Source organism: Heteronotia binoei, chromosome 10 (genome assembly GCF_032191835.1).
Source record: "Heteronotia binoei isolate CCM8104 ecotype False Entrance Well chromosome 10, APGP_CSIRO_Hbin_v1, whole genome shotgun sequence".
NCBI lineage: Eukaryota > Metazoa > Chordata > Lepidosauria > Squamata > Gekkonidae > Heteronotia > Heteronotia binoei.
The window spans coordinates 3,196,339-3,207,204 of NC_083232.1; the positions used below are offsets into that span (position 1 = coordinate 3,196,339).

The window sequence follows — 10,866 nt, forward strand, 5'->3', positions numbered from 1 at the left end:
TTTGGGTGAAAGACTTCCTTTTATCCATTCTAACCTGACTGCTCAGCACTTTCATTGAGTGCCCACGAGTTCTCGTATTGTGAGAAAGGGAGAGAAGGACTTCTTTCTCTACTTTCTCTATCCCGTGCCTAATCTTGTAAACCTCTTATCATGTCATCCTTCAGTCGATGTTTCTCCAAGCTAAAGAGCCCCAAGCGTTTCAACCTTTCTTGCTGTAGTGAGCTGTTTAAAACGTCGGCAGTGCTTCCAATAGCACCGTGCTTTTTTTCCTGTGTGATCTTCCTCAAACGTTTTTTTTTTTACGCTTCCAAGTTGAGCGCTATAACGCTAGACCAATATAGCGCTTCTGTTCTAGAGCAGCACCGCTGAGATGCCTTGCGAAAGTATCTCCGTGGTGCCAACGCATCTCAGGGATGCTGCTGTAGCAGTAAAGCGCTGTATTGGTCTAGCGGTATAGCGCTCAACTTCGAACGCTTACAAAAGTTTCAGTAGGATTGCACAGTGGAAAAGGGAAGGGGGAAAGCGCAGTGCTGTTTGAAACGGCCGGATCGCTTCAGAGATGTCTCATTAACAGAATGAAATTCACTGTATGGAACCTCCATTCCTGTATGGCTGACTTGGAAATGGGTTATCAATGGCTAATGTCCAGTTTAGAACGCTAATGTGAAAGGGGCCAGGATCATCTCCCCCTTGCTCTTTTTCAACTGTGTTCTCTTTTTTCTCTGTGAGCAGGGAATCCGGTTACCAGCTCTGCCATGGCGGCGTTCAAAGGTGGAGAGCAGCAGAACTGCACAGAAAGCCAGGAATCCGGAGCTGCAGGTGAGTGAAAATAAAAAAGGAATCTGCGTCTGAGAATAGGAGCCAGAATCTACCCAGCTGCAGCAAAACTGAGAGCTCTTGGTGGTGTGCAACAATTCTTGAAAAGGAGCTCTTAAACCATCAGTCTGAACTGCATGCAAGAATATGGGATTTTTAATGGGGCACGGTTGTTAATTTTCATGAGTCCAGCTCTTGCTTGAGAATATAGGGGCTGGATAAGTCCAGTGGCCCTCTTCCCCACCGTGGCTGAGTTGCCCTCAGATGGCAGCTCCTTCTATTGGCCTTAAAAGGGGCACGGACAGTTTCATGGAGGAGAGGCCTATCAATGGCCACAAGCCATTATGTCAGATGGAGCTTCCATGGTCAGAGGCCTTCTGAAAACTGTCATTTCTGGATATGGAGAAGCTTCAGCCTCTGCGTCTTGCCTGTGGGCCTTCTGGAGGCCCCCGTTTGCCAACCAGGAGGGTAGATTAGGTGAACCATTGATAAGGCTGCTAAACTCCAGGCTGGGAAATCCCTGGACATTTTGGGGTAGAGCCTGGGGTTTGGGAAGAGGAAGGAGCATGGCAGAATATGATGACCAGGAGTCCACCTTCTCAAGCAACCATTTTAGCCATGGGAACAGATCCGAGTCACCTCTTTAAAGAGATCACGTCACCCTAGCATCCACTGAATGGATGTAACGATGGAAACCTGGGTTTGCCAGAGCCGAGCCTTACACGTCACCACCTCTCAAATTCCCACAATGCCAAGGTGTACAAAGAATTCCATCTTTTTGTCTGTCCCTCACCTACTGTCCATCAGCTTCCCAGCTTGCTTTGGAATTCTCATATTCTGAGAATGAGAAAAAAAATCTCCTGGTTTCTCTGTTCCATGCCTAATTGTATTGGTTTCGTTAAGGCCATTGTGGAAGGAAGTGATTCTAAATGGTGGATGTTGCTGCTGTACCTTTCACGAGCACTCTCCCCACCTTTGCCCCACTAGTCTATCAGAATCCACCTGCGCAGATAAAACCTTGCACATGCCTAGAGGTTAGGAGTGGAGAACCAAACAACTGTGCACACGAACTGCAAAGAAATAAACTTACGAACTTAGAAATTACTGTTTCATTTTTTTTCATAGAACAAAATGAAGTAATATACATCAATAATAACAGCAATTCATGATAGCACTCTCAAATACAAAGGAAACAGCTTAAGGATGCTGTATAATCACAAGACTTGGTAATTTCACCAAGCTATTCATTCAATGCAAAGTCACTTAAGGTCCATCTAACTTTTCCAGCAAAACGGTAAATGAAATTCCAATTTGAAACAAATCTCGTTTACTCAAGGAATGATGATTTTCACAACAAAAGGATTGCTTACTCAACACTTCCGCTAGCTCGGGATAGTGTTTCACAGATAAATTTCCTCAGGAGTCGTTGCCTTTGAGCTTGTGCCAGAGAGAGATAAAGATGAGAAATGAATGTTATACATTGGAATGCGATTGTTCTTAATATTTGTGATGTTTGCTACGGAACGACTCCTGAGGAAACTTATCTGTGAAACACTATCCTGAGCTAGCGGAAGTGTTGAGCAGTGTTCCCTCTAAGCTATGGAGTCTTGTGAGCAAAAATTCTACTTGGTGAGCTAATGGCATTCAAGTTGTGAGCTACTGGCATTCAAGTTGCGAGCTGCTGCATAGATTAGTCTGTTCTTGCGCCATTTTTCCTGAGCGGAGACAAAAATTTGTGAACTGGAGGCTAAAAAATTGTGAGCGAGCTCACATTAACTCAGCTTAGAGGGAACACTGGTGTTGAGTGAGCAGTCCTTTTGTTGTGAAAATCATCGTTCCGTGAGTAAACTAGATGGTTTCAAATTGGAATTTCATATACCATTTTGCTAGAAATGTTAGCTGGACCATAAGTGACTTTGCATTGAATGAATATTTTGGTGAAATGACCACGTGTTGTGATTATACAGCATCTTTAAGCTGTTTCCTTTGTACTTGAGAGTGCTTTCATGAATTGCTGTTATTATTGATGTATATTATTTCATTTTGTTCGATGAAAAAATGAAACAGTAATTTATAAGTTGTAAGTGGGTTTATTTCTTTGAAGAAGAAAAATACACCCTGTAAGGTAGATGAAGATATTGGATTTATATCCCACCCTCCACTCCGAAGAGTCTCAGAGCGGCTCACAATCTCCTTTACCTCCCCCCCCCCCACAGACATCCTGTGAGGTAGATGAAGATATTGGATTTATATTCCGCCCTCCACTCCGAAGAGTCTCAGGGGGGCTCACAATCTCCTTTCCCTTCCCCCCCCCCACAACAGACATCCTGTGAGGTAGATGAAGATATTGGATTTATATCCCGCCCTCCACTTTGAAGAGTCTCAGAGGGGCTCACAATCTCCTTTACCTTCCTCCCCCACAACAGACCCCCTGTGAGGTAGATGAAGATATTGGATTTATATCCCGCCCTCCACTCCAAAGAGTCTCAGAGCGGCTCACAATCTCCTTTCCCTTCCCCCCCACAACAGACACCCTGTGAGGTAGATGAAGATATTGGATTTATATCCCGCCCTCCACTCCGAAGAGTCTCAGGGGGGCTCACAATCTCCTTTACCTTCCCCCCCCACAACAGACATCCTGTGAGGTAGAAGAAGATATTGGATTTATATCCCACCCTCCACTCCGAAGAGTCTCAGGGGGGCTCACAATCTCCTTTACCTTCCTCCCCCACAACAGACACCCTGTGAGGTAGAAGAAGATATTGGGTTTATATCCCACCCTCCAGTCCGAAGAGTCTCAGAGCGGCTCACAATCTCCTTTCCCTTCTTTCCCAACAACAGACACCCTGTGAGGTAGATGAAGATATTGGATTTATATCCCGCCTTCCACTCCAAAGAGTCTCAGAGCGGCTCACAATCTCCTTTCCCTTCCCCCCCCACAACAGACCCCCTGTCAGGTGGGTGGGGCTGAGAGGGCTCTCACAGCAGCTGCCCTTTCAAGGACAACCTCTGCCAGAGCTACGGTTGACCCAAGGCCATGTTAGCAGGTGCAAGTGGAGGAGTGGGGAATCAAACCCAGTTCTCCCAGATAAGAGTCTGCACACTTCACCACTACACCAATCTGGCTCTCTATTAGAGCTCTGGCTGACCCAAGGCCATTCTGGCAGGTGGAGGAGTGGGGAATCAAACCCGGTTCTCCCAGATAAGAGTCCACACACTTAACCACTACACCAAACTGGCTCTCCACACCAAACTGGCTCTCGTGTGGAGAGCCAGTTTGGTGTAGTGGTTAAGTGTGCGGACTCTTATCTGGGAGAACCGGGTTTGATTCCCCACTCCTCCACTTGCACCTGCTAGCATGGCCTTGGGTCAGCCATAGCTCTGGTAGAGGTTGTCCTTGAAAGGGCAGCTGCTGTGAGAGCCCTCTCCAGCCCCACCCACCTCACAGGGTGTCTGTTGTGGGGGAGGAAGGGAAAGGAGATTGTGAGCCACTCTGAGACTCTTCGGAATGGAGGGCGGGATAAAAATCCAATATCTTCATCTTCTTCTTCTTCACAGTTGTTTTGTTCTCTGCTTGCACTGTGTATTCCTGTTTGCTCTGCCTGGCAGTGAGAAGTGTCTGATCTGTTCTAAAATTCCTGGGAATAAAGTCTGAATGAGGCGGGAGGAGGGGAGTTAAGCTTAACCAAGCAAGAGGAATTCTCATCGCTCTTCTCCGCAGTGTCTTCCTAGCTTGGTATCCTCTCACCTGTTTCCTAGATTGGTAATAATTTCATATTCTCTTGAATCCCGCAGATGGAGGACTTGGGCAGAGACGCTCTAAACAATATACCAGGACCCTCAAACCTCCCAAGATGGTAGACGGCAGATTTGAGGAAGAGAAGGCTCAAAATGGCAACCGGAGGGGAACCCCTGAGGACTTGCGCATGCCGTTCATGCATCAGGGAAGCCCACGGAGAGATGAGTGCATTCCACACCTGGAAAAGGCCACAGGTGGACTGGCCAGCCCCGCCGCTTCCCCGGCTGTGGCCGTAGCACCGAAGCCATATGAATGCGAGGAGTGCGGCGATCAGTTCCGCTTAAAAGGGCTGCTTCGTATCCACCAGATGGTCGCCTTGCGGAAGCTGTCTCTTCCTTGCCCGGCGTGTGGCATTTGCTTTCGCAGCTGCTGGCATCTGTGGAGGCATGAGGGGATCCACAAGCGGGCACATGCAGACTCTGGGGGAGCTGATTGCCTGGACGTGTGCCGGGGGGCCGCAGCAGAAGAGAGGTCACATTTGTGTGCAGACTGTGGGGAGAGCTTCTGCGGGTATCTCGACTTCCTGCAGCACCAGAAAAGCCACGAGGAGGTGAAGGTCTGGCCATGCGCACAGTGCGATGCCGCTTTTACGTACCGGAGCGAGCTTGCGATGCATGAAGAAAGCCACTTCGATGAAGCGTCGCGCGTGCCTTCTCCGTGCGGGGAGAACTGCGTCTGCAGGTTTTCCTTCCTGCTCCATTTGGCATCTCAGCTCGAGAAGAGCACCGAGGGCAATGGGATGGATGCGCCGGAAGACGAAAAGCCGCCCTGGGTAGGCGAGATCAAGCGGGTCAAGCCCTATTCGTGCCATCAGTGTGGGCAGGAGTTCCGATTAGAAGAGAATCTGGAGGTCCATTACCGGTATTGCCATAAGGAGCGGCTGCAGAAATACAGATATAGGGAGAAAAAACCAGGACACCAAAAGGATGATAAGAAACGGGTGCGGAACAGATCGGTTCCCAAGGCAGGCAGGAGCTGCTCTAGCACTCCATTGCAAACGTCTTCTGCTAGGTGGGCTTGCTCCCATTGCGGGAAGACTTTCACCAGTAGGTACGGCCTCTTCAAACATCAGCAGAGGCACAAAGAAGAGGCGCGCCAGAGTGCTGCAAAGCTCGACAAAAGCGTGAGGCACAAAGAGGAGGAGGGCCAGGCTGCCACGAAGCTTGACGAAAGCGTGAGGCACAAAGCGGAGGAGTGCCGGACTGCCACGAAGCTCGATGGAAGCGTGAGGCACAAAGTGGAGGAGTGCCGGACTGCCACGAAGCTCAACAAAAATGCGAGCTCCACAAATGGCTTGGGGGGCCGCGCTCCGATCAGCATAACAAAGAAGTTGCATAAGTGCCAGGAGTGTGGGAAGAAGTTTGTTTTCAAAAGGCAGCTGGTCGCGCACATGAAAGCCCACCCTGAAGAGAGCAGCAGCCAACGTACTTCCCACGAAGACAGCTACAAAGACCACATTCAAATTTCTTCGGGAACGCGGGCACCGAGCCGTTGGCGACAAGGGGACTTCAGTGCGCCGTCTGTCGCTGCAGAACCGAGGAGGCAAGGCGAGGAGGAGCTCTGTCCATGCGCCCAATGTGGCAAGAGCTTTACAAAGCGCTACTTTGCTGACCACCAGGCGTGGCACGCCGGGGTGAGGTTCATGTGCCGTCTGTGCGGGAGTTTGTGCAACTTCAAGAGTGGGGGTTACCGCCACCTCCAGCAACACAGGAAGAGGGGGGATTTTTCCACCTGTCCCAAATGCGGGGTTAGAGGTCAGTCCCAGAATTGCTTCTGCTTGATAGAGAGGATTCACCTCGGGCAGAACCCGCTACCGCTTCTGTACAATCAGGAAGGGGCGAGTCGGCCCACGGAGGGCTAGCGTGGAAGATGTTTCCCTCCTGCTAGCTATAAATGGCGCACCCCCTCAGGAACAACTCCCGAAAATGCACATTAGAGAGATTTTGTGAGAGAGGGAATGGCTGTGCGGGGGTGGGGACGTTGGCATGGGGCGGGGCACACAGATGGGGCTGGTGACGGAAGATTGGAGGGGAATACTGAAGGAGGCTGCCCCAGGCCTGGAGGTGGCTACGTGCAAAGCAAAATACGAGAATGTTGGGGGGAAAAAACGCATCCTGAAACCTCCATGGCTAGGCCCATTGGCACGTACTGAGCGCAAGCCAGGAGGGGAGGTTGTTCCTCATGTTTACAGACACTGAAGTGTTACTGCTTTCTACCTTGAATAAAACTTGGTAAGTTTCAAAGACGCCACAGGGCTTTGTTCTGCCGTTTCATGCTGATGAAGCTACCCCAAAAGAATCTGCTCTGGCAGTGCTGCTTAGGAGTTACAGATGTGCGGCTGTCCTTTGCGTCTAGAAAACTGGGGGGGAAGGAAGCTGTGTGGTGGGGGGCGGGGCTGCCTCCTTCCAAATATAAAAGTTCAGAGGGGTTTGCTTCAAGCGTATCTGTTCAACAAGACGGATGAAGAAAATCTAGTGAATTCACATGAGAGACTTCACTGAGTCCAAACACATTTCACCTGCGGTGGGTGGATGAGACATGATAAAGGTTTAGAACGTAAGAGAAACTATGTTGGATCAGGCCAGTGGCCCCTCCAGTCCAACACTCTGTGTCACATAAGAACATAAGAGAAGCCCTGTTGGATCAGGCCAGTGGCCCCTTCAGTCCAACACTCTGTGTCACATAAGAACATAAGAGAAGCCACTTGGATCAGGCCAATGGCCCCTCCAGTCCAACACTCTGTGTCACATAAGAACATAAGAGAAGCCCTGTTGGATCAGGCCAGTGGCCCCTCCAGTCCAACACTCTGTGTCACATAAGAACATAAGAGAAGCCACTTGGATCAGGCCAATGGCCCCTCCAGTCCAACACTCTGTGCCACATAAGAACATAAGAGAAGCCCTGTTGGATCAGGCCAATGGCCCAACCAGTCCAACACTCTGTGTCACATAAGGACATAAGAGAAGCCCTGTTGGATCAGGCCAGTGGCCCCTCCAGTCCAACACTCTGTGTCACATAAGAACATAAGAGAAGCCCTGTTGGATCAGGCCAATGGCCCCTCCAGTCCAACACTCTGTGTCACATAAGAACATAAGAGAAGCCCTGTTGGATCAGGCCAATGGCCCCTCCAGTCCAACACTCTGTGTCACATAAGAACATAACAGAAGCCCTGTTGGATCAGGCCAATGGCCCAACCAGTCCAACACTCTGTGTCACATAAGAACATAAGAGAAGCCATGTTGGATCAGGCCAATGGCCCCTCCAGTCCAACACTGTGTCACATAAGAACATAAGAGAAGCCATGTTGGATCAGGCCAATGGCCCCTCCAGTCCAACACTCTGTGTCACATAAGAACATAAGAGAAGCCCTGTTGGATCAGGCCAATGGCCCCTCCAGTCCAACACTCTGTGTCACATAAGAACATAAGAGAAGCCCTGTTGGATCAGGCCAATGGCCCAACCAGTCCAACACTCTGTGTCACATAAGAGAAGCCATATTGGATCAGGCCAATGGCCCATCCAGTCCAACACTGTGTCACATAAGAACATAAGAGAAGCCCTGTTGGATCAGGCCAATGGCCCCTCCAGTCCAACACTCTGTGTCACACAGTGGCCAAAACCCAGTGGGGCCAAAACTCCAGAAGTCCTCCTAGTCTTGTCCCCCAAAGCAGCACCGAGAAGACAGAGCATCACTGCCCCAGACATAAGAAGAAGATGGTATTGGATTTATACCCTGCCCTTCACTCTGAATCTCAAGGCAGATTGCAGTCTCTTTTACCTTCCTTCCCCCCCTTTCTCCCCAAAGGAGGAGCCTCAGCCAATGGAGAAAAATGAGGTTTTGCTCTGTAGCTCCTGTGCGATTGAGCAAACCTTGCAATGCAAGCTGTTATGCAGAAGGAAGCAAGAAGAAGAATTGCAGATTTATACCGGGTCCCTCTCTGAATCAGAGACTCAGAACGGTTAACAACCTCCTTCCCCCACAACAGACACCCTGTGAGGTGGGTGGGGCTGAGAGGGCTCTCACAGAAGCTGCCCTTGCAAGGTCAACTCTGCGAGAGCCATGACTGACACAAGGCCATTCCAGCAGCTGCAAGGGGAGGAGTGGGGAATCAAAACCCAGTTCTCCTAGATAAGAGTCCGCACACTTAACCTCTACACCCAACTGGCTCTCTATTTGAGTTATGGCTGACCCAAGGTCTCCAAATGGATTCTTATCTGGGAGAACTGGGTTTGATTCCCCACTTCTCCACTTGCAGCTGCTGGAATGGCCTTAGGTCAGCCATAGCTCTAATAGAGAGCCAGTTGGATGTGGGGAATCAAAACCCAGTTCTCCTAGATAAGAGTCCGTGCAGTTAACCACTGCACCAAACTGGCTCTCGTAAGTGTTCCATCTATACCTTGTGGCAAATAGCCACTGATGGACCTCTGCTCGATATATTTATTCATATTTATAAAATTTATCCGATCCCCTTCTATAAAATTACTCATGATGGGCCATAGCTAGTTCTTCTACTCTTGTCTGACAGAGACCGAAAATCTTGTCTCAAAAGTCGCAACGGGACTTGAATCTAGCTATTCTACTAAAGACTCTCCTCAGAAACTTTATTCTTTCGGTAATTAAATTGTGGGAGCTCAATGCCAGCAGAAGTGGGGCTAGCCATGAAGAACAATTAGGCAGAGTCATGGAAGAGAGGTCCTTCATGAGAACCTCCACAAACCCATGCTAGGTAAGCAGCATCAGGAGAGGGCTTTGGCCTCTGTGGCCAGCTTGCTGGCTGTTCAGGGCAAATGCTTGGCAACTGGGAGACAGAATGCTGGACTAGATGGACCACTGGTTAGATCCAACAGGGGTCTTCTGATCTCCTTGCCTCCCTCTATCTTTCCCTTCTCTCACCAGCCCTCCTTCCCCAAGGCCATGACACTCATCCACAGCAAAATTTCTGTTGTATTTTCCCCCACAACGGGCCTTATTACTAGTTCCATTATAAACTCCATGGGAGGAAGTGGAAAGGTGTGCAGCTTCTTATGTTCAGGAGGGTGCCTGCTTTTGAAAAAGATAGCTAATGAAGAAGATGATATTGGATTTATATCCTGCCTTCCACTCCAAATCTCAGTCTCGGAGCAGCTCACAATCTCCTTTATCTTCCTCCCCCCACAACAGACACTCTGTGAGGTAGATGAAGATATTGGATTTATATCCCACCCTCCACTCCGAAGAGTCTCAGAGGGGCTCACAATCTCCTTTACCTTCCTCCCCCACAACAGACCCCCTGTGAGGTAGATGAAGATATTGGATTTATATCCCACCCTCCACTCTGAAGAGTCTCAGAGCAGCTCACAATCTCCTTTACTTCCCCCCCCCACAACAGACACCCTGCGAGGTAGATGAAGATATTGGATTTATATCCCACCCTCCACTCCGAAGAGTCTCAGAGGGGCTCACAATCTCCTTTCCCTCGCCCCCCCACAACAGACACCCTGTGAGGTAGATGAAGATATTGGATTTATATCCCGCCCTCCAGTCCGAAGAGTCTCAGAGGGACTCACAATCTCCTTTCTCTTCCTCCCCCACAACAGACCCCCTGTGAGATAGATGAAGATATTGGATTTATATCCCGCCCTCCACTCCGAAGAGTCTCAGAGGGGCTCACAATCTCCTTTATCTTCCTCCCCCACAACAGACACCCTGTGAGGTAGATGAAGATATTAGATTTATATCCCGCCCTCCACTCCGAAGAGTCTCAGAGCAGTTCACAATCTCCTCTCCCACAACAGACACCCTGTGAGGTAGATGAAGATATTGGATTTATATCCCGCCCTCCACTCTGAAGAGTCTCAGAGCGGCTCACAATCTTCTTTCCCTTCCTCCCCCACAGCAGACACCCTGTAAGGTAGGTGAGGCTGAGAGAACTCTCCCAGAAGGTGCCCTTTCAGGGACACCTCTTGGGAGAGCTATGGCTGACCCGAGGCCATTCTAGCAGGTGCAAGTGGAAGAGTAGGGAACTAAACCCGGTTCTTCCAGGTAAGAGTCCATGCACTTAACCAAAACTGGCTCTCTAGGAAAGCCAGGAAAAGAGGAAGACCCAACGTGAGATGGATTGTCTCCATCCAGGAAGCCATGGCTCACAATTCGCAAGACCTGAAAATGGCTACTAACGTTTTGGCGGTCATTAATTTGTACATTTGCTATAAGTTGGAAGCAACTTGATGGCACTTACACACACACACACACACACAATGGAGCCAGTGAT

The 10,866-nt window shown here is 49.5% G+C and overlaps 1 protein-coding gene across 1 annotated transcript; it reads left to right on the forward strand.

Annotated features, from left to right (window-relative positions):
• Positions 1 to 738: 738 nt before the first annotated feature.
• LOC132578144 (zinc finger protein 850-like) lies at positions 739 to 6,858 on the forward strand. The gene is made up of 2 exons (XM_060248000.1): positions 739 to 819; positions 4,612 to 6,858. The coding sequence occupies exons 1-2, from the start codon at positions 756 to 758 to the stop codon at positions 6,474 to 6,476; spliced, it is 1,929 nt and encodes a 642-aa protein (XP_060103983.1). The 5' UTR covers positions 739 to 755; the 3' UTR covers positions 6,477 to 6,858.
• Positions 6,859 to 10,866: the final 4,008 nt, after the last annotated feature.

Excerpts from the sequence above, each read along its gene's own strand:
- LOC132578144 (XM_060248000.1), top strand. The coding sequence starts at position 756 with ATGGCGGCGTTCAAAGGTGGAGAGCAGCAGAACTGCACAGAAAGCCAG. Across the intron at positions 820-4,611 it reads CCAGGAATCCGGAGCTGCAG|ATGGAGGACTTGGGCAGAGA; the intron begins GTGAGTGAAAAT and ends TGAATCCCGCAG.